General features: G+C 42.4%; 1 protein-coding gene across 1 annotated transcript; it reads right to left on the bottom strand.

The window, feature by feature from the left end:
- Nucleotides 1-703: 703 nt before the first annotated feature.
- LOC116587155 lies at nucleotides 704-21215 on the bottom strand. The gene is made up of 4 exons (XM_032337896.1): nucleotides 20998-21215; nucleotides 20759-20844; nucleotides 2470-2646; nucleotides 704-955 (listed from the first exon to the last, which is right to left on the bottom strand). The coding sequence occupies exons 1-4, from the start codon at nucleotides 21213-21215 to the stop codon at nucleotides 732-734; spliced, it is 705 nt and encodes a 234-aa protein (XP_032193787.1). The 3' UTR covers nucleotides 704-731.
- Between the last annotated feature and the right edge of the window lie 2813 nt (nucleotides 21216-24028).

Genomic DNA, 24028 nt, shown 5'->3' with positions numbered 1-24028 from the left:
AGGTAATTGTAATGAGCTGTCATGGGTGAGAACCACGGAGAGAAATAATCCTTTAGACCACCTCTTTAGTGGACTGACAGGAACAGCTTCCCGGCATTGTGGGAGCAGGGCTGCACTTTGTTCAATGATTCCACTGTTTTCCCATTTGAGGGACCATCTGTCACTCACAGAAAGAGTCTTCCTGCCAGAACCACATACATACTGATATCTTTTTCCCCCTCAATGTCCCTTAACCTCAGCTGATACACTTTAGCATCTTCCCACTTCCCCCACCCCATGCACCAGTGCACATTATCTCTGCTGCCAAATACTACAGACCTCCTCAAAATTCATCTGAAACCTTAAGATTTCCCTGGTAGAATCCATACTCTTCCACTTCTACCTTGCATCTAAAGCAATCTCTTTGGGTTACTTGAGCTTATTCTTGCTTCTTGCATTGCTTTTGAAGAATTTCACCTATGCATGTCCTCATTCTCTAAATGCTCTGGGATTTTCTCAAAGGCAGGGAGCCAACACTGACTGACTCTCATCCCTACCCACTTTGTGTGAGATTGGGCAGACAATAAGTAAACCTTGCTAAATGGGTAAATAAATGGGCAACTTTATATATCTATCAAATTAATAAACATGAAAGAAAATGTAAACCAAAAAAAAAAAAAACCAAACAAACCCAAAACAAACCCAAACCCAAACCCAAAACAAAACCCACCCCACACAACACTACATTTAATTCAAAAATGGAGAGGACTGGGCACTTGCAGGAGCTCAATGAAACTCTTCTCCAGGAAGAGAACAAAGAAGAGAGGAGTTGGGGGTCTGACTCTGGCCCCATTTCTGATGGCAGATCTGCAATTTTTACTCTCGTTAGCAATTGGAAAGCCCATATAAGTTATCATCTCTTTGCATAGGTCTGGTCGTATGCATTTCTTCATTTCAACAGCAATGTCTTTAAGGCCTGCATAAAGCCATAAAAAAAGATTAGCACTCTGTTCCTTCATTATATACCCCTTTTACCCACCCAGGTTGGACTAGGATAAAATATAAGCCAGGCCATACTTGTGTGTGACTCATCTAATACCGCTTTCTCTGGCAGAGATAATGGGCTGAAATGGCATCCTTCAAACACAGAGGCTCCAGGTGCTTAAATACCCTCACAGCCCATCTCAAATATTGTTATATTTTCCAAACCTTCTTAAAGTAAAAAATTTTCCAATCCATATTATCACTGGGGTATCTATCATGTTTTTATAGACATTTTATGCAGATTGTAGTATGAGCCTGCTCTTAGTCCTTAGGTCTTGCTAGTCTTCAAATGACTTGTAAGAAACTGCATGTATTTGTGTTTCCATTATCTATACCCTCCATGATGAGACATAAATCTAATCTCCTCTTATGCTTGGTTTGAGTCATCTTTTAAGAAATAACATAGCCATAAAAAAAGCTATCATTCTGATTGTGTTCCCTGTATTTCAAAGTGCCTTTGGATATGTTCTAACAAATGGCTGTTGCTCTATGTTCTTGGTAATTTCACCTTGCCTCCTCTGGGCACCACATCCAGTGACTGCTATTCTAAAGCAAAGAATCACTGTTAAGGAAATTATAGAAAGTAGAAACATAAGAATCTAAGAGACCAAATGACATGACTAGCCCCTTTATCTCACAGAGGATAAACTCTAAAAAGGCTGAACTCCCAGAGTTGGCAGGAGAAAGTGAGAAAGTATAGAATGAGCATGTAAAGAACCCAGTACTCATGGAACTCTGCCCACTGCTCTTCATGCTACACTATACTACTGCTTCCAATTTATTTCTAGTTTGTGTCTTAAACTCAGAATTTTGTGTTGGATTTCCTCAAAGCAAGTATAGTAAATTATGCTTTACATTCTCTTTGAAGAAAGTTTATATTTTAGTCATTGCTTTTCTCCAAAGCTTTTACTTTGAAAATTAAAAACCCCAGTGGTAGTGGGGAACACAAATTACACATGTTTAAAAAAAAATAGGGATGTCTCGGTGGCTCAGTGGGTTAAGCCTCTGTCTTCAGCTCAGGTCATGAATTCAGGGTCCTGGGAACGAGCCCTCCATTGGGCTCTCTGCTCAGCAGGGAGCCTGCTTCTCCCTCTCTCTCTGTCTGCCTCTCTCCCTACTTGTGATCTCTGTCAAATAAATAAATAAATAAAATCTTTTAAAAAATGGAAATTTGAGGAGGATGAAGGTTCAACCAATATGCTGAATCAACTTCCTCAAAGCTAGCAGAATTTGTTGATAAAAGCATTTAAAAATTTAAAAATAAAAAAATGTGAGAAAGCCAGTTAGATATATTTTCAGAGAGAGGCTAACTATGGTATCTTCATTTCTAAGAAATTTGGGCAAAAGCTGGTTTCTCCTCAACATTACCATTGGAACATATACCCTTTTAAGTATGTGAGAGAGTACCACTTGTACTGTATACAATACTGCATACTTCAAAAGTACCTGTGTTTATGATGTCAGAAAATTCAACACACTTTATTTTATCAGCTGTGCACCACTTGAGCTCATTGTCACACTTTCTTCCCATCACTGCAAAGCATGTTGGGCACTTAAAACCATTAGACTTGAATTCATCAACATCTTTCTCATTGAGGTCATTGATCTTAATCTCCCGGGAAGCTGTTTAAAGAAAAACAAAAACAAAAACAAACAAAACTGGCTGGTTCTTTTCCATGGGCAGACAAATGTACCCATGCTCACAAAAGCAGACTTAGAACTTGGTCTTCCCCCTTCATCCTCCCCACACCTCACACCAGCACTCCAGAGGTGACACTCAACAGAGAAGTTACCACAAAGATTACTGTCCTCATAAAGCTTACTTTCTGGTGGGGGAGGTGGACAAAAAGAAAGAATAAAAATACATGGTATATTAGAAAATCACAAATCCCAGAAAGAAAGAGAAAGGACAGGATGTGCAAGGTGTGATTACAATTTATAAGGTGGTCAGGAAAGGCCTCACTGAAGGGGTAACTTCTATTTATTTATTTATTTAAAGATTTTATTTATTTACTTGACAGAGATCACAAGGAGGCAGAGAGGCAGGCAGAGAAAGAGGTGGAAGCAGGCTCCCTGCTGAGTAGAGAGCCTGACACAGGGCTCGATCCCAGGACCCTGGGATCATGACCCAAGCCAAAGGCAGAGGCTTTAACCCACTGAGCCACCCAGGCACTCCTTATTTATTTTTAAAAAACATTTATTTATTTATTTATTTATTTATTTATTTATTTATGAGAAAGAGAGTGAGTGAGAGAGCACGAGTGGGAGGAAGAGCAGAGGGAAAGGCAGAAGGAGAGAGAATTTTAAGCAGACTCCCCACCAAGTGTGGAGACTGATGTGGGGCTTGAGTTCATGACCCAGAGACCATGACCTGACCTGAAATCAAGAATTGGATGCTCAACTGACTGAGCCATCCAGGGCTCAAGCCAAAGGGGTAACTTTTAAAATGGAGGTCATGAAACTTTAAGGGGAAGGGGCAAAGATAGTAGTAGAGTAGGGGTCCTCATTTCATCTGGTCCCTCAAATTTAGTTGGATATATAACAAACCATTCTGAACACATACAAATTCAACCTGAGATGTAAGAAAATATACCTGGATCTCTACAGGCAGAAAAATGACTACTTTTTGCAAGGTAGGAGGTGCAGATACTTGAACCTTCTGGGGAAATATCAGAAGATAAATGGAGGTGGGGAGGGAGCTTCCACTGGAAAGTGATATAACACTAGAGCGCAAAATCTGGACCTTTAGAAATCTGCTCCAGTGAGAGACATCCCTTCCTGAACACAGGGGATGAATAGGGCAGAAACCTAGGTGTATAACTGTGGTCCCAGGTTTCCAGGACACTCAGTAAGAATGGGGGAGCATGAATGGATAGAGTGCCCAAGTAGTGGAGTGGGGAGACTGGTTATGGTCAGTGAGCCCCAAAGGGACTCCCAGCTCTGGTCACCATAAACCATGGGCTAGACCAGTAGGGAGACCGCTGTTTGCCCAAGCACCCTGAAAAGGACTGGAAGGTTCGAGCTATTTAACATCCCCAGGGAGGTACGGAACAGCTGTGCTCATGACTGGGCAATAGCTCTCAGGAGGCAGCAACCCAGCGAAGGACACTAGGGTGGCACCCAGTTGTGACCTGGGAGCAGCAGAACCCGGTGAGCATGCAAGCCCATAACCGCTTGAGGCTGCAAAGACACAAAGCGCAGAGATGCTCTGGGTCATGGGAACACCTCCTGCGAGTGTGTCAGTGGGCGTGAGCTGTTGAGATTCAGTGGGTTGGCACACAAAAAGGTTATACCCATGACTAGGCAACAGCTCTCAGAGCAGTGTGGACCCATAAAGGACACTGGAGCAGCAGCAAGCCGAGATGTGGGAGCAGTGGAAGAGAGTACATGCATAAGCCTAGGCCTCTCCAAATGGCAAAGACACAGAGCACAGAAAAGCTTGAGAGTTCTCTGCACTCCCCCTGGGAGAACTGCAGAAGGCACTAATAACATGAGTCTGTGGAAATGGTACACACAGAAGTAGTGACAGTTAATTCCTGGAGGGTTTATTGAAGAAAGGGGACAATGACCCTGAGGCTCTAGGCCACAGATTCCTGTGTGATTATATTTGTTCCGACCCTCTAAAGAGGCATGGAAAGCTGCAGGGAACAAAAGCCACACAAACCACCAGCTAACATTAAGCCCATCCCTCTCTCAAGGGGTCAGGCAACTCCACCCAGACAAAGGGGCCTGAGAAGCCAAGCCACAGGGCCCTCTCCCCAGAAGACAGACTGGAAGATCAGGTGAATGGTAAGCTTATATCCCACAACTGTAAAACTGTAAAACTGTAAAACTCCAGTGCAAGGTGAAAAGAATATATTCAGCTGCAGGTGATCCCTCACAACTTGCTTGTGCTTCAGGCTACAATTTTTTTTAAAATTTTTATTTTTTAAATTTCTTTTCAGTGTTCCAGAATTCACTGTTTATGCACCACACCCAGTGCTCCATGCAATACCCGCCCTCCATAATACTCACTACCAGGCTCACCCAACCTCAACCACCCTCCCCTCCAAAATCCTCAGTTTGTTCCTCAGAGTCCATAGTCTCTCAGGGTTCATCTCCCCTTCCAATTCCCCCCAACTCCCGTCTCCTCTCCACCTCCCCATGTCTTCTGTGTTATTCCTTATGTTCCACAAGTAAGTGAAACCATATAAATGACTCTCTCTGCTTGACATATTTCACTCAGCATAATCTCTTCTAGTCCTATCCATGTTGATATAAAAGTTGGCTATTCATCCTTTCTGATGGAGGCATAATAATACTCCATAGTATATATGGACTGTATCTTTTTCCATTCATCCGCTAAGGGCATCTTGGATCTTTCCACAGTTTGGTGACTGTGGCCATTGCTGCTATGAACATTGGGGTACAGATGGCCCTTCTTTTCACTACATCTGTATCTTTGGGGTAAATACCCAGGAGTGCAATTGCAGGGTCATAGGGAAGCTCTATTTTTAATCTCTTAAAGAATTTCAGCACTGTTTTCCAAAGTGGCTGCACCAACTTGCATTCCCACCAACAGTGTAAGAGGGTTCCCCTTTCTCCGCATCCTCTCCAACACATGTTGTTTCCTGTTTTGCTGATTTTGGCTATTCTAACTGCTGTAAGGTGGTATCACAATGTGGTTTTGATTTGAAACTCCCTGATGGCTAGTGATGATGAACATTTTCTCATATGTCTGCTAGCCATTTGTATGTCTTCTTTGCAGAAGTTCTGTTCATATCTTCTGCCCATTTTTTTGACACAATTATCTGTTTTGAGTGTTGTTGAGTTTGAGGAGTTCTTTACAAATATTGGATATCAGCCCTTTGTCTGTACTGTCATTTGTGAATATCTTCTCCCATTCTGTGGGTTGCTTCTTTGTTTTGTTGACTGTTTCATTTGCTGTGCAGGAGCTTTAGATCTTGACAAAGTCCCAAAAGTTCATTTTTGCTTTTGTTTCCTTTGCCTTTGGAGATACATTTTGAAAGAAGTTGCTGTGGCCGATGTCAAAGAGGTCACTGCCTATGTTCTCCTCTAGAATTTTGATGGATTCATGCTTCACATTGAGGTCTTTCATCCATTTCAAGTTTATCTTTGTGTATGGTTTAAGAGAATGGTCCAGTTTCATTCTTCTCTACATAGCTGTCTAATTTTCCCAGCACCATTTACTGAAGAGAGTGCCTTTTTTCCACTGTATATTTTTTCCTGCTTTGTCAAAGATTAGTTGACCATAAAGTTGAGGGTCCATATTAGGGCTCTCTACTCTCTGTTCCACTGGTCTATGTGTCTGTTTTTGTGTTCAGACTACAATTTTACATTTCTTTTTACTTTTTTCTTTTCTTTCTTTCTTCCCTTTTTTTTCCCCCCTACCCTGTTCCCGTTTCAAATAGATTCTTATTTCCCAACTTAGGTTTTTAAGTCACTTTTTAACTTTTATTATTTTCACATCTACATTTTAGATTTATACCCCATAATACTCGGTTTTTCACTCTATTCAACTTTATCTTGAGAATTTATATATACACAGATATATAGATATATAGATATCTATAGATATATATATCTATATTTCAAAGAAATCAGAAAATACATTAGATATATATGGATATATATATATATATATATATATATATATATATATATATATTTGCGATATAGTGTCTTCTAATGCATAGACCAAAAATTAATCAGGAATGGGCAGATCACCATGCTTTGTCCACTCTGGGAGATTATAGTCTCTCTTCCCCCCTACCTCTTTTTAAAATTATTTTGGATCATCTTGGCTTTGGTGGCATATCTGTCTCAAGAATTCTTTCTTAGCATGTATTGCATGGAGCACTGGGTGTGGTGTAAAAGCAATGAATTCTGTTATGCTAAAAAGAAAAAAAAAATTCTTTCTTGGTCATTGGCTCCAGACCTCACTCCACTGAACCTCACTTATATTCCAAAACCATCATAGCCACTAGGTACAAACCAAATTATCATCCAAAGACTCAAACGCCAGTAAAAGGAAAAAAAAAAAGAAAAGAAAAAGAGGATGATTTAAAAATTGTGAACCTGTAGTAACCTGTGAATATCAAAGAACTTAAACAAAAATTTCATGACCTGTGAATATCACACAAAGGATCAATAAAAACTGTGATAACTAGAGTGGTACCTGAGAGTGGCACTAAATCCATAAATTTTGATCACAAATCTCTGTTAAGCTCAGAGACAGATCAAAAGGATGGAATTTTATTTTATTTTATTTTTTTAAGTTTTCATTTATTTACTTGACAGAGAGAGACACAGTGAGAGAGGGAACACAAGCAGGGGAGTGGGAGAGGGAGAAGCAGGCCTCCCACTGAGGAGAGAGCCTGATGCAGAACCTGATCCCAGGACTCTGGGATCATTGATGAGGGAGCAGGAGGCTGGCTGAGAATGGAGCAGAGGCTGGTGCCTTGCACCCCCTCTCCACCCACTCCCCTTGGTAATATGTGTGACATTCCTCAGGCACCCCTGACTGCCCCAAAATAAGAACAAATGGTTATCTTGCAGAGATCACAGTCCTGCAAGGCAGGAGTCTCTCTTGGTTTACAAATGTCCTTGAGATTTACAACAAAGAAGTTACCCTATCAATAGCCCAATTTCCAAAGACCCATAACTCAGTTCCTCAACCCCTAACGTCACCCTCCCCTCCATAAAAAAACGAAGGAGGCAGAGGTAGAAGGAAAAATAAATATAAAGTTACATTTCTTCTAAACCTAAATCTCATTAACAAGGATGCTTGATAGCAGGAATGTGACATTCCACCAGGAGACTCCCAATTGTCTTTATGTTAATGCCTCATTAGAGAGAAAGTGGTCTTGGCTTGATAGTAACCAGGCCTTCAATATCCTGATAGTCTTCTTTACCTCAATAGGCCTTCTGAACACCCCTTTGTCCTCACCTACCCAACTCCTGTGTATATAACCAGGCACTCCTCACAGGCCCCGGGGCAGCTGCTCTTCCTGCCCATGGGTCCTGTCCCCATCCTTTAATAAAGCACCATTTTGCACCAAAGATGTCTCAAGAATTCTTTCTTGGTCATTGGCTCTGAACCTCAGCCCACCGAACCTCACCTAGGTTCTAGAACTTCATCAGCATGACCTTAGCTGAAGGCAGATGCTTAATAACTGAGCCACTCAGGTACCCCAAAAGGAAGGAACTTCAAACAAAAAACCCCCCAAATGCCAAAAGGACAACAAAAGAACCCCCAAACGGATGGGGTTTTGGAATACAGGTGAGGTTTGGAGCCCAGGACTAAGAAAGAACTCTTGAGAAGGCTTTGGTGCAAATAGGTGGTTTATTAAAGGAGAGGGGACAGGATCTGTGGGCAGAGAGAGCTGCTGCAGGGGGTTGTGAGGCATGGCTGATTATATACTCAGGTTGGGGAGATAAGGAAAAGGGAGGTTTCAAAAGGATTTTCATTTGTTAAAGAAGACACACAGGATACCTGAGGCCTTGCCATTTTCAAGGTTGTTTTTCCCTCTAGCAAGGCATTAACATTAAGATAGTTGGGAATGGAAGGTCCCACAGGTCCCACCCAGGACTGTGGGTGGGGGAAGTTGCAGGGAACCAGCTTATGCTGTCCTCAGTTTGTCTTCTATTCCCTCATCATGAGCTACAGGCCCACAAAAGGCCTCACATTGGTAAAGCAAGATTTAATACCTAACCTAACTACAGTTTCAACCCTTCAGCAATGTAACCAAAAGAATTTCCTGGTCAGCACTAGGAGGCAATCCTGAAGAGACTCTTTCTTTCCCCCTAGGAAGGTGACTTTGCCTAAATACAGTCTTGCCTAAATGCATTCCCCTTTTTTAAATGCATTTACCCCACCCTTAAAAACCTTTCTTTTTCTGCAGCTGAGCCAAGATCCCCACTGCTTGCTGGAATGAATGCTGCCGAATTCACGAAACATTTAATAAAGCCAATTAGATCTTAAAACGTCTTTTTTATTTTTTTTTTTAAACACTACCATACTGATGAAGGAGCAGAAGGCAAACTACAGGAAAGGGCAAGCTGACACCCCACAACTCCCTCCATACCTCCCCCATAAAACCCACTCTAGCCTGGGATATATGTGACATTCCCCAGGCACTCCTGGCTGCCCTAAAACTATGGAAAAGGAAAAACAAATGGTTAACTGATAAAGATCACTGTCCTGAAGGACAGGAGTCTGTATCAGTTTACAAATGTCTTAGTGATTTACATGAAAAAAAGCAATCTTATCAACAGCCTAACTTCTACAGACCCATAGACTCAATTTCCTGGAGCCCCTCCACAGAGAAGTGGGAAGCAAAGAATGGGACGTAGATAAAGTTTAATTTCATAAAAAAATAATTTTCATAATCTGCAACCCTTTGACAAACACTTGAGACAGGCAGAGCATAACTTTCCTCTAAGAAACTCTCAGCTGACTAAACTTAAAGCCTAGCTAGAGGGAAAAACAACATTAGTTTGTTAAAGGCAGGCCTCCAGTACCCCGAGAGTCTTCTTTAGCATATGAAAGTCCTTTTGGACACCTCCCATTGTCTTTACCTCCCCCAACTCCTAAGTATATAATTAGCCATTTCTTACAGCCCCAGTCCAGATTTTCTAGCCAAGGAACCCTGTTATTTAATAAAACCCACCTTTTTTGGCACCAAAGATGTCTCAAGAATTCTTTCTTAGCTGTGGGCTCTGAACCCCAACACTCTAAGCCACAACAATACAATCCAGCGATTTCACTTCTGGAAATATGTGCATATTCTAAGGAAACCAAAATTCTAACTTGAAAGGCTATCTGCACCCCCATGTTCACAGCAACATTTGTATAAGAGCCAAGACATGGAAATAACTTAAGTGTCCATCAACGCATGAAGAGCTAAATAAATTTTAAGATACACACAAACACACACACACGGAATATTACTCAGTCATTAAAAAATAACAAGGAAAACTTGTCATCTATGACAACATGGATTGACCTTGAAGCCACGACACTAAATGAGGTAAATCAGTAGGGGGAGGGGCAAAATTTGCCTCCCCCAAATATGTCTCTTTTGGAATGCCTGACTGGCCCAGGTGGTAGAGCATACGGCTCTTGATCTCAGGGTCATGAGTTCAAGCCTCACACTGGTATACAGTTTACTTAAAAAAAATGTGTCTTCTGCATAAAGAATATTTTAGGTTGATTATTTTTTAAGAAACTGCAAACACAGGAGAAGCTCTGAAAACCAAGTAGAAGTTATTCTTTTCTAAGAGACATTTACCAGGGAAATACATAAATTATAAGGGGCAGCTTCCATTTGTTAGGGTGTCTCCCAGCTATCAGAAAGAAGGGGATGATTCCAAATGTCTAGAAATTCTTATCAAGGAATAAGATGGCTTAAATCTGCATCACAACCTTATCCTTGTTTACTGTGATTTTCCTGATAACCTCCTATAACTGACCCCCCCCCTCCTATTTTGTGTTTGGTGGACAGTGGTAGTCAAGGTTATGGGTTTGGTCATTTCAGAGTTACTGTTTTTCTGGGTCTTTCCCAGGTATGGATGTTACTAAACTTTGGTTTTTCTCCTGTTAATCTGTTTTTTATCAATTTAATTATTAGGCCAGCCCTGAAACCTAAAAGGGAAGAAACATTTTTTTTGTCCCTACATTAGAGGAAGACAAATACTGCATGTTTTTACTATGTGGAATATTAAATATATATATATATATATATATATATATATATATATATGAAATCTGTTTTGTGGTTACCCAGAAGAAGCTGGGGAAGGGAGAACTGGAGGAAGGCGGTTAAAAGTTAAAATCTTCCAGTTGTAAGATAAATAAGTACTTAGGGATATAATGTACAACAAGAAGACTATACTAACACTCCCGTGTGATACATATGAAAGCTGTTAAGAGTAAATCCCGAGTTCTCATCACAAGAGATTAAAAAAACCTGTGTTCTAAAATTATATCTACAGAAGATGGATGCTAAGTAAGCTGTGATAATAATTTCACAATATGTTGTACACTTTAAACTTATACAGACAATATATATCAACGATATCTCAATAAAAGTGGGGCGAAAGGTTTACTGTAGAAAAATTTTAAGAAAACCTCACTACACCTCATAACCACAAGGCAAGCTCTGACTAGAAGAGTAAAGGAGTGCACTTTTAGGAAACAGGTGGACACCCCATAAAGTGTGGAAAGATCACTTCTTCCGCTTCCCTTAAGTTGCCTTCAAGCCTCCCCTCAACCGTTGGGGGCTGAGGCAATGGTACCTGAACTGGAAACAAATTATCAGTGCTATCTTGGGCAGACAGACCAATCTCCCCACCCTCTCGCAACCAAAACTAAGCTCAGGTCCTCTCTTGCAGTAAAAAGCTTTTTTGTTTTGTTCAAAGCTTTGCGTTCTGGATTCTGTTAAAATGCTGAGCACCTCGGGCAGGTTAACAGCACCCAGTTCTTCAACTTGAGAGGAATGATAATTTTCTCTTCTCTTCTTGAAAATGAGCTTGGATGGGAAAACGCAGTGAGACTGGCTTTGAGCTCTGGAGGAGAAAATACAGAATGGGGAAAAGAGGAACTGGGGGAAAGACCAGAGTACTCAAGGTGGAAAGCTCACCATAAACTTCCACGCAGGACAAGGGATTTTCTGAAATCTTTTATTAGGTACGGAAAGCAGAGGAGGAAAGCAATGGAGAAAGACATGAAATTTTATCTACAATTATGCTGACTTTTCTTGGGCAGTAGGCAGAGAGAGGGGGGAGCAGGCTTCCCGCTGAGCAGGGAACCCTATGCCGGGCTCTATCCCCGGACCCTGAGATCATGACCTGAGCGGAAGGCAAAGGCTTAACAACTGAGCCACTCAGGCCCCCCGATTTTACCTTTTTTTTTTTTTTTTTTTAAAGATTTTTATTTATTTATTTGACAGAGATCACAAGTAGGCGGGGGCCGGGGGGGCGATTAGGGGAAGAAGCAGACTTCCCACTCAGCAGAGAGCCGGATGTGGGGCTCCATCCTGAGCCGAAGGCAGAGGTTTTAACCCACTGAGCCACCCAGGTACCCTTTGATGAGGGAGCAGGAGGCTGGCTGAGGACAAAGCAAAAGCTGGCGCCTTGCACCCCCCCCTTCATCTGTTCCCCTCCATGTGTGTAGCATTCCTCAGGCACCCCTGACTGCCATAAAATGATAAATAGTTAACTTGCTGAGATCGCAATCCTGCAAGACAGGAGTCTCCCTTGGTTTGCAAATTTCCTTGAGATTACAACAAAGAAGTTACCTTATCAATAGCCCAATTTCCAAAGACACAGAACTCAATTCCTCAAGCCTAATGTTACCCTCCCCTCCATAAAAACCGAAGGAGGTGGAAGTAGAAGGAAAAAGTAAATAAAGTTAAATTTCTTCTAAACCTAAATCTTATTAACAAGGATGCTTGATAGCAGGAATGTAACATTCCACCAGACTTCCAATTGTCTTTACTTGATAGCAACTAAGCCTTCAATATCCTGATAGTATTCTTTGCCCCAATAGCCCTTCTGAACACCCCTTTGTCCTCACCTACCCAACTCCTGTGTATATAACCAACCACTCCTCACAACCCGGGGCAGCAGCAGCTCTTCCTGCCCACGGGTCCTGTCCCCGTGCTTTAATAAACCACCATTTTGCACCAATGACGTCTTAAGAATTCTTTCTTTAGTCGTCGGCTCCGAACCTCCTCACCCCACCGAACCTGACTTAGGTTCTGGGACTTCATCATTTTTGGCGAGCCAGCCAGGAGATTTGTGAGTCTTTACATTTGGACTCTGAGCTTCGGTGCAAAATTGGTGAGTACTTTCTCTCCTTTTTCCTTTACTCTCATTCCAGGGCTTTTTCAAGGAGTATGGTCTTATTGGAACACTTGCATGTCAATTGCTCAGGCTGTAATCCTCTAGCCCATGGCTACTCTATGGGGAGGAGAGCGTCTGCCTTTTGGCTGTAAGCTAGTACCCTGGCCGGAATGGCAATAAGACCCAGAAACTTGATGGCCTCACTCTATTCCTGTTCTTATAGAAAGTTGTCTCTCTTGGGCACGGGACAGCCACCTAAGTCACCAGGACGGCTGCCAATCTTAAGACTCCGGTGTGAGGTTTCCTCCTGATTGATCTAATGTGATCCCCTCCACATCCCTGGTCTAGCCACTTCTGGCCACGGGACCTCCACTGGGAGCCGGCCGAAACCAGTACCCGATTGAATTAAAATGCAACCGGGGACCGTTTCCTAGGGAAGTTGGCTGTAAGGACCACATGTGTTGGAATGTCGCATAGACCATGATGGATTTCAGTCTTTACTGTTTCTCGTCAGTGTCTTCTGCAAACCGCCTAAAGCTATGAAATTGAGTAATTTCCCTTGCCAAAACTTCTTTAGCATTTTTGTGGGTTAATACGGCAAAACAGTATGCAGTCTTCAGGACATACGATAGCATGGCACAAGCATTTTAGTCCATTCACCAGGCACCCATCTGTAGCCTAGGATGCGATGGGGAAGTGGAGGGACGCCGGCACCCCTCCAGGGCCTCTTACGGCAGAAATGCCTTCCTAGGGAAGGCATGATGGTGATCAATAGCGTATCTTGAGGGACGCCTCTGGTCGCTTTTGACACCTGAAACCTCTGACATACGCTGTGAGGGACGCCACACAGGAGTTGGGGGAATTTATGGTAATGGACCTTCTTTACTTTTCTGGAAGCATGGCCTCAGTAGGCTGCTTCAGTTCCCAAGGACTCTACCTTCGGGTGCCTTTTAACCCACTGGAAATGATTTGGATTGCAAAACTTAGGAAAGGACTGAGCTCCTGTAACACTGCATGGCCTCAGTGGGATCTATCAGTTAGATCTCTGCAGGAAACAGGGCAAATGGACCTAGGGTGCCTGCATTGCTCATACCTAGGCCTTCATTGCTCTGCACCAGGACCCCAGACTAAGTGGGCTTTTGCGGAATGTGTTTGCCCAAATGAGTCAGCTGTAAACTTTCTCCTGACATATTCGATGATAATTACGTAAATAAGCCTTCTTCTAGTAAACCCAGGTTGCTGGGCCATCCCTAGCAAAGGGGACTCTGGCTTTATTTCTGTTTCTCCTAATAGATGTGGGAGCTTCTCCCTCACTCACGTCCCGTGTTAATGGATATAACTGGAGCCAACTGGGGTTAGTCTAACTCGAGACAGAGACTATAAGGAATATTCCCAAGCAGCTGCCAAAACTCTCTTTGTTTCGGGGAAGTTTCCCTGTGTTCTCTGGCCTGACTTGGACTGTCTAACCCCTTCCCCCTTGTTGGTGGGAAAGCATGGCGTCTGCTCCTCTGTTGGGGCTTATGAGCTCTAAAACTGGGAATCTTTTCTCTGCCTCCTGGCAGCACTTTGTTTCTTCTGTTTCCCCCTTATTGTGTTTCTGTACCAATGCGTGTGCAACCTGCATGACTAGCCTCTAGATCATGCACCACGGCTCCTTCTCTCTTCACTATCAAGGAGCAAGAAGAGCAGCCCCTGGACCTAACACCCACTCCAGATCTTCCCACGCATGTCTCAGGTAAACATTCAAAGTGGAGTGGGCCCAGGTGGAACGTAAATCAGTATCGGAACTAAGTTAAGTTTGTTGGTTTAATTAAGATAAGACGTGTCTTTGAAGTTACAGCAGTAAATGTGAAACTTTTATTCTATCAAAGTTTACTGAAGGTCAAATAAGCTTGTGTTACTTGTTAAAATTTGTTAGCAAAGAAATGACTAAACTGGTGGTTAATTGTCTGTCTCAAAGTTCTAGTGGGTAATTGCTGAAGTAGCTTTCAAAGTCTTTGGTAACCCGAAAGTTTTAAAGTTTTGCTTGGATGACAAATGGAATTAAATTGTGGACATCTAGGTCTTAACCAAACAGGATAAAATGCTAAGTCGTTAATTACTGGATGTAGGTTTGTGCTTTTGACTTCTTACTGCAAAGAAACTAAGAGTATTTAAATCTGCTGGTAAACTTGTTTTCCACTTAACTGATTCATAAATTGCCACCTGAAGAATTCTGTTGTAACAGTTCAAAATTGGTTAATAACTAAAGGTGTTTCTAAGAATACAAAGTTCCGCTTAGTGTAACTAAGACTGATGGAAATAAAGGGAAACTCTGTATGTAGGAAAGTAGGAGATATGTAAGAAAGACTTAAGGAGTGGGAATACATTTTGTTGAAGGTAAGGGAAGGTAATTTTGTCCTAAATGAGATGGTTGTTTGGAAGGAAATGGCTTGGGACAAAACTTGAATGCAAAGGAAAGTTGTAGAAGGTTTGTGAAGGGAAATCTTCAGAAAAGAAATTTTATCTATGGTCAAGAATGGATTAAGATTGAAATGAATGGGTTTTAAAGGTACATTGGTACAAGACTGAAAGTGTCTCTGTTCAAAAGGACAATGTTTTCTTAGATCAATTGATCTGTTAAGAAAATGTAAATGGTTTTCTCTTTGCCTGCCCAGAAAAACCAGTTTCTATGTTTTGGTTTTGTTTTATTAGGTGTTTAACATCCTTAATTATATTTAGGCATGTGCTTCAACACTTTCTAAGATTTTAGTAAATGTTGACAAGATTTAAATTGTAAATCTCTTTAACTCAGGCTTTTCCTTGGTATGTGAAGTTGCTCATGAAGTACAACTGAACCAATGATAAACCTTGGGTTACATTTGGGAAAATGCTATAACTATTCTAGAGATTCTACGCACTTCCTAAAGTTTTAACGTTTTGAGAGATCACCGCTTGATACTGTAATTATGGAAATGTTATGTATCACAGAAATAACCTGATTTCCTTGCAGCTAAATTGTAAACTCCCGTTTCTCTTTAGCTCTGACCATATCCATTCTGAGTTTTTGTCATTTATAATTGTTTTAATTCTCTTGTAAAATGAGTTTTATCTTCAAGGAGATTCCTATAAAGGACTTTCAGGACAAATACAGATATTTGATATACTTGAAAATCCTAAAACTGAAATGGGTAAGAATTTCCAAAACTGACTAAAGCCGCATTCACCAGAATTAGTAACCTGGGACTAAGTGGACTAAAAGATTATAGTGTTGTGTCTCTTAATGTTTTGTCTTACTTTAAACATTGCTGGTTCTCTCTACTGTTTGCTCTTCCAGGCTAGGGATACTCCCTCCTAGTTATCTGTAACTTATAGAGATGTAAAAGTGCTCATTTGTAAAAGTGCTCAAAGCATTCACCTTTTCTCTCTATCTGAACCCTCAGAAACCAAAAGGTCTTAGTAAGTATTCTTTCTTCCATGGCAATCAGTCATTTGCATAAGTTCAATAAGAATCTGTTCTCCTTGTAACAGGAAAGAATTGGAAACACGGGTTATTTTACCAAGGCTTTGACTGGGATGTCATATTTGAAAAGACTCAGATATGACCAGACAGCTTTAAGAAACTAAGGTTGACTTTATGAAACCTGGAGCCATAAAGCCCCTTGGGACTGTTGGCCTGATACCTTGCTTACAGAGTTCCCAGCAGCCTCACCAGGTGAGTAAAGAATGTCACTCCTTGGTAGGTGCAGTCTCGGGAAGAGGAATTCGCCCAAAGGTATTGCAGGCATGACTGATGGCAAGTACAGGGCTTGGCTTCTGGCCCGGAGAGGCTACTAAAAGTTCAACCTAGAGATTGCTCATAAGAAGTTCCAGCAAAGCAGATTCTAAAAGATCTATTAATCACACTCAACTGTTCTTGCTGAGCTTATGGAAATAATGGGCCAAGTTTGTTAAAACTGGACTTGTTTCGCAAGTGAATTAGTCCTGATTTGGCTATCTCTGTAAATGAGGGTTATTTTAGAGAGAAAAAAAAATTATGTTTTAGTAACACACCTTTATGGGTGTTAAATTCTAGATTTGATTGTCTTTAAATGTTGTTTACCTAAGCTAAACAATTTGAGGTAAACTTCAGAGAAGTTACACAATAGCTTCTTTAGTCGATCTTACTGTTTTGTGGGGATATTAGCAGACCCCACGGCACATGATTAAACAACTGGAATAATGAAATTGCCTAAAAGCCAACCTGTCGCACTCCATAGGATTAACTATGGACTTGTGGAGATAATGGATGATGCCACTTTCTTTATGAGTGGATTGGATGATTCATGGTGGACTCCCCTTATCTCTTGACAAGTTTTCTCCCACTTGACAATGATCCTCTGTAATCAGGATATTGTTAAGGTTGGACCACTCAAAGTTCTTCTTATTGGTTTCATCCCTTAGTCATATTTATCCTAGAGGCCACCTCTGTTGAGGTGCAATTGTAAACAGATGCTTTAGCTAAGCATAGAACAGACCTCATAAAAGGAGCCTCAAAGCTTACTATGGAACAGCCCTCCTATAAAAGAGCCTCAAAGCTCACTATGGGACAGTCCTTGACTGTAATGATGTCACATCAGGTCGAGATTTGTCTTAGAAGCCAAAGGCCACCAATGGATGATGGAGGCCAACTAATTAAATATTGGGTCATACTTATAGATATGCCAGAAATAATACTTAAAATTTGTCAAACTTTAAACCTAGTTACTGTATGCCTGAACCTGACCACTATACTTCTTTCTCTATAGAGCAAAAAAGGTTACTGATCTTGCTTACTCTATTTGGCCAGATTTAAGATGCCCCTGTTAAAAATACGAATGACAGTTGGTTTTCTGATGACAGTAGTTTTCATAGAAAAAAAAAAAAAAAAGAAAAGCTAGGTATACTGTAGTGCTCACTAGCACTTTGCAATTGCCAAAGCCTAAGAATTAACATTTATACTGACTCCAAATATGCTTTCTTGGTACTACATGCCCATGGAGCTATTTGGAAGGAAAGGGGATTGCTATCAAGCCATAACTCCCCAATCAAACATGGGCCTAAGTTACAAAGCCCTCCTTATCACTATACTAAGGATGGCATATATCAAATCTGGGATATGTATTTGTGACTCACACCCATGATTGGACAGCTCAGTCAAAGGCAGTTTTATGCTGGGAACAAAGAAATCATATGTATGATACTCGGGCAAATAACACATGACGTCTGGGATGGCTATCACTAGAAATGTGTTCCCAAGTAATAGTAATCCAGGCTACTGACTGGTTTGCTACTGACTGGGCAAGGCGACCTGGCATCAGATGGCCAGCTCCAAACGGAACCCACTGGATATGTGGAACCAACCTGTGGCCCTGGCTTCCTCCAGGGTGGATAGGTCACTGTACTTTAGGATTTGGTGGATTCATGGGCGCATTACTAAAACCATTACAACTCCAGCTAATCTCCCCAACTTGAAACAAAGATGGACACGATCTGCTTTTAAATGGTATGATCACTTAGCATCCATTTTTGTTCCATCTGCGGGACTAGAGGATGTCATGTGGCATGTAGAAGCCCTTAATAAATATACTACAAAGGCACTCAATGATTCACTAAATGGCATCTCCCTACTTAATACCAAAGTGTCACAGATATGCAGGGCAGTCCTACAAAATAGGATGGCCTTAGATGTCCTGACAGTAGCCCAGGGTGGCACATGTGCAATTATCAAAACAGAATGTTGTGTGTACATCCCAGACTATCACAAAAATGTCACAGGACTAATAAAAGATATGAATACCCAAATTAAGGCCCTACAAGATCCTTCTCTCTCTCTCAGTGAATGGTTAAGTTCCTGGTTTGAAGGAGGACTATGGCCGAATCTCCTTTTCGGGCTTCTCATTCTTATCGCCTTATTAACCTTAATATGTTGCTTTGTTCCATGTTTCTCTACTTGGTGCCGAGACTCCATTGCTACAATGACTTCGCCACGACAGACGATCCTTGTCGCGCGCAAGGACGCCTCTTCACTGTCAGCGCTGGATTCAGCTGCCTCCACCTTTCGTAACTCCCCTATACATTCCTACTCTGATCAATATTGACCCGAGCAGGTAGGGACAGCTCTACGCCCCTATTCAGCACGAAGAAGTTACAGAAGATGAGACCTTCCACCTTCAACCACCTTAAAGATTTAAGGGTCAAAATTGTTCAGGGGGGAATGATGAGGGAGCAGGAGGCTGGCTGAGGACAAAGCAAAAGCTGGCGCCTTGCACCGCCCCCTTCATCTGTTCCCCTCCATGTGTGTAGCATTCCTCAGGCACCCCTGACTGCCATAAAATGATAAATAGTTAACTTGCTGAGATCGCAATCCTGCAAGACAGGAGTCTCCCTTGGTTTGCAAATTTCCTTGAGATTACAACAAAGAAGTTACCTTATCAATAGCCCAATTTCCAAAGACACAGAACTCAGTTCCTCAAGCCTAATGTTACCCTCCCCTCCATAAAAACTGAAGGAGGTGGAAGTAGAAGGAAAAAGTAAATAAAGTTAAATTTCTTCTAAACCTAAATCTTATTTTTTTTTATTTTTTTATTTTTTATTTCCAGCATAACAGTATTCATTATTTTTGCACCACACCCCGTGCTCCATGCAATCCGTGCCCTCTATAATACCCACCACCTGGTACCCCAACCTCCCACCCCCCGTCCCTTCAAAACCCTCAGATTGTTTTTCAGAGTCCATAGTCTCTCATGGTTCACCTCCCCTTCCAATTTACCCCAACTCCCTTCTCCACTCTAAGTCCCCATGTCCTCCATGCTATTTGTTATGCTCCACAAATAAGTGAAACCATATGATAATTGACTCTCTCTGCTTGACTTATTAAACCTGGTGATTCACAGACCTGTACCCCTGGGGATAGAGTATTATGCCTCCATCAGAAAGGATGAATACCCAACTTTTGTAGCAACATGGACGGGACTGGAAGAGATTATGCTGAGTAAACCTAAATCTTATTAACAAGGATGCTTGATAGCAGGAATGTAACATTCCACCAGACTTCCAATTGTCTTTACTTGATAGCAACTAAGCCTTCAATATCCTGATAGTATTCTTTGCCCCAATAGCCCTTCTGAACACCCCTTTGTCCTCACCTACCCAACTCCTGTGTATATAACCACTCCTCACAACCCGGGGCAGCAGCAGCTCTTCCTGCCCACGGGTCCTGTCCCCATGCTTTAATAAACCACCATTTTGCACCAATGATGTCTTAAGAATTCTTTCTTTAGTCGTCGGCTCTGAACCTCCTCACCCCACCGAACCTGACTTAGGTTCTGGGACTTCATCACCTTTACCCAACATTCTAAACTGACTCCTTTCTTCTAAGTGAGAACTTCTTAAAGTGATGGTCGACCCACCTCTGCGGGGTAGGCAGGAGGGGGAAGCAGGAGCGGTGATTCTGTTTTCAGTCAGCTGCACCCCCTCCTATTCAATGAAAGCTGGGAACGCAAGGGGCTGAGGGAAGAAGGGGAGGCACAAAGGGCTGAGCATAAGCAGGGAAAGCCTCGGGCCACGGGACCTGCGGACAATCCTGACAAGAGAGAAGGGTCGCCCAGCATCCCCTGACAATCACCAGGTATTCCATGACTCGAAGTAAACGATCCAGTCCCTGAGGCAATCCACACCACACCGCAGGCATCTGGGGAACAGCCAGGGGAGGGGCGAGGCGTTCACACAGACCCCGCCAGGGCCCATGAGTCACATTTCCGGACTGAGCGTTTCGTCGTCTCCCTGCCTCTAAGAGGAGGAGGACTCTGGAGCAAGGCGGGAAGGCAAGCAGGAATGCGGGACATGGGGGCAATGCATGCCAGAGTCGGGCCCCAGCCCTTCCTCTCACCTGTCAACAGTGGAGTGAAGGCCAGGCTGCAGGCCAGGAGACCGCCTGGAGCTGCTGCGCTCATGGCTGAGGCCACGGCACACTCTCTGTGGAAAAACAGGATCCAGTCAGTCAGGGCCTGCGGAAAGTGACGCCAGGCCGCCCGGCCTCCCCTCACCCGAGGGGCCTTCTCTAGCTTAGGAACCCTTCCCGCCCCCTCGAGCCAGGTGGGCTGCCTCGAGATCGGGCTTTGGAGGCACCTGCGATGCAGAAATGGCGTCCGCTTGCAAGCCTGAAGCAGATTCCTGGCGGCCGGATACTCTCCACAGAATGCAGGCCGGTGGTGGGGCCAGCCCAGTCGGCACCCAGGGCCCGCGCCCCCCACGCCGCGGAAATCCGGGACACAGCTCTTCCCGCCGTGAATCGCAGGGCACTGCACATGCGCGGGAGCAGGGCCTCCGCTTCCTGGTTGGCCCATTACCGCCGGTCCCTTCTGTTCTTCCCGCCCTCTTAAAGTCCTGGCCAATGAGATGCTGGTTTCGCACAGCCCACCTGACAGGAAAAGCCTGGTGGGCTGTTTCCTTCATTGAGACAATGTGTTCTGTGCGGTTCACCTGCCGCTCACGCACCCCACCCGACCCCATTTTATATGTCTTGCTGTGACTGATACTCTTCCCCCACTACTCTAAAAAAATCTGAGGAAAAGGTATGTAAATGTTTTAATCTCTGCCCTGTCCTGCCACTCTCTGCCTCAAGAGGTCAGTACGTTTACAGTGACTGGGCACCTCAGAGCGTTTTCTTTCTTTTTTTTTTTTCCTGATAGTATTTAACTTTTTTATTTTACTTTTTAAATTTACTTTATTTGTTTATTTTTTATTTACTTTATTAAAAGTATATTTACTTTATTTTTTATTTTTTTATTTTTAAATTTTTTTATTTTACTCTGCTCAAGCCTCCGATTTCTTTCTTTCTTTTTTAAAATTTCTTTTCAGCATAACAGTATTCATTGTATTTGCACCACACCCAGTGCTCCATGCAATACGTGCCCTCCCTAATACCCACGACCTTGTCGTGTCCCCCCCCCCCAACCCGGTCCCCCTTTCAAGTCCCTCAGGTTGTTTTTCAGAGTCCATAGTCCTCAGAGGGTTTTCTAACACGCATCTCACCTCCTTGACAGAAACCCCGCCCTGAGTGCTCTAAGGGTCGGGGATCTCACACATATGCATGAGTCAGTCACTGCATGCCCAGTCCTTGTGTTGCTGTCTAGGACAGTAGCGCACTGTCAGCCCGTGTTCACTAAATGAAGGCTGCCTTCTACCTTTGAAAGCAAGAATTTTAGAATTCTTCCTGTCTTCCCATAGGTGTTTTCAGACCTTGCTTTTGCAGGACCTATAAAAACCCTGCTTTTAGCCATCAAAAGAAATAAAATTTTGCCATTTGCAGTGACATGGATGGAACTAGAAGGTATTAGGCTGATGGAAATAAGTCAATCAGAGAAAGATGATTATCATATGATCTCCCTGAAGTTGAGAGGCAAAGTGGGGGGTTTGGGAGATAGGAAAAGAATAAATGAAACAAGGTGGGATCAGGAGGGAGACAAGCCATAAGAGACTCTTAATCTCAGGAAACAAATTGAGGGGTGGTGGGGGGGAGGGGGGAGGAGGAGAGGAAGAGAAAGGGTGGTTGGGTTATGAACATTGGGGAGGGTATGTGCTATGGTGAGTGCTGTGAAGTGGGTAAGCCTGACGATTCACAGACCTGGACCCCTGGGACTAATAATACATTATATGTTAATTAATGAATATAAAATGGAATTTTAGCTAAAATACAACAACAACAACAACAAACTGCTTTTTGGGGGGAAGCAAACTAAATGCCCGATAAAGAGTGAATGGATAAGCAAAATTTGGTATGTGTACACAAAGGAGTATTATTCAGCTTTAAAAAAGAAAGATAGCCTGTTATAGGCAAAAACGTGCATGGCTCTGAGGACATTATGCTAAGTGAAATGAACCAGTCACAAAAAGACAAATACAACTTGATATGAATGAAGTATTTGAAGTGGTCAGACTTTTACAAACAAGATAGAATGGTGACTGCCAAGGACTAGGAGGGAGGGTGGAAGAGCTATAGGTATAGAGTTTCAATTTTGAAAGATTAAAAAAAGTTCTGGGTATCTGTTGCATAATGATGTGCATATAGTTAACAAGACTATATCACAAACTTAAAAATGCTTAAAACGGACAATTTTGTTATGTTGTTTCTTTGTTTGTTTTGCTACAATTAAAAAACCTGGGCTTCTTTGACATTTGCCTCTACTGCCTTCATTCTTTGTGACAGATTAACCAGCTCCTGGGTTATTTCTGACCAAGTGTTTTGACTCTTGTTTCTTAACTTTCCTCTACAGCCCTGTACAAACAAATTTCTTCAATGATGAAAATGGTATATATTTGTGCCAATACATATTCTGATGGGTTGAATTGTGGCCCCAAAGATATGTCCACACCCAAATCCGTAGACTCTGTGAATACTACTTAATATGGCAAAAGATGTGAGAAGTTAAAGATCTCGAAGACCAATGTAGCCTAGATTATCTAGGTGGATCCTAAATGCAATTACATGTATCTTTATGAGAGAAACAGGGACAGTTTTGAGACAAACAGAGAAGACACAGAAAAGATGAGGAGGCTTTGAGGCCATAGAGCCAGAAGTCAAGAAATACCGACAGCAACTAGAAGCTGGAAGAGGCAAGGAACACATTCTCCCTAAAGCCTTAGAGTGAATATAGCCCTGCGAACATCTGATTTCAAACTTCTGGCCCCCAGAACTATGAGAAATACATTTTTGTTGTTTTAAGTGATTCCATCTGTGGTTAATTTGTTACAGCAACCCTAGGAAAATCATATAAGTTACCCATTTGTTTCTTGAGGTAATTGCACACTTGGATGTGGTTAGGTTGGGAAATGGAAAATTTAATTTTAAATAAATTTAAACTTAAATAGTCCAAGCCCTGGAGCTATCATATTTAGTTGCTCTACTATGCCTTTTACCTGCATTCGACTCTCACACATCACACAATAAACTTTCTAACTCCCAGACAACTGTCCCTGAACAGGACTGGCCATTACTAATGCTCTAACTCCTACTCCAGGTCTCTCCAACATTTTCACTCCTGTTGCCACCAGAATATGTTTGAGCACATGGACTCCTTCTGGTTTCTTCTCTCTAGTAAGCAAGGAGCGCTTTTAGCCTTGTTTTCACAAAATTCTAAGAGAGATGGTACATAAAATG

The sequence above is a fragment of the Mustela erminea genome, chromosome 3 (assembly GCF_009829155.1).
Source record: "Mustela erminea isolate mMusErm1 chromosome 3, mMusErm1.Pri, whole genome shotgun sequence".
NCBI lineage: Eukaryota > Metazoa > Chordata > Mammalia > Carnivora > Mustelidae > Mustela > Mustela erminea.
This window is presented reverse-complemented; position numbering and strand designations above follow the sequence as displayed.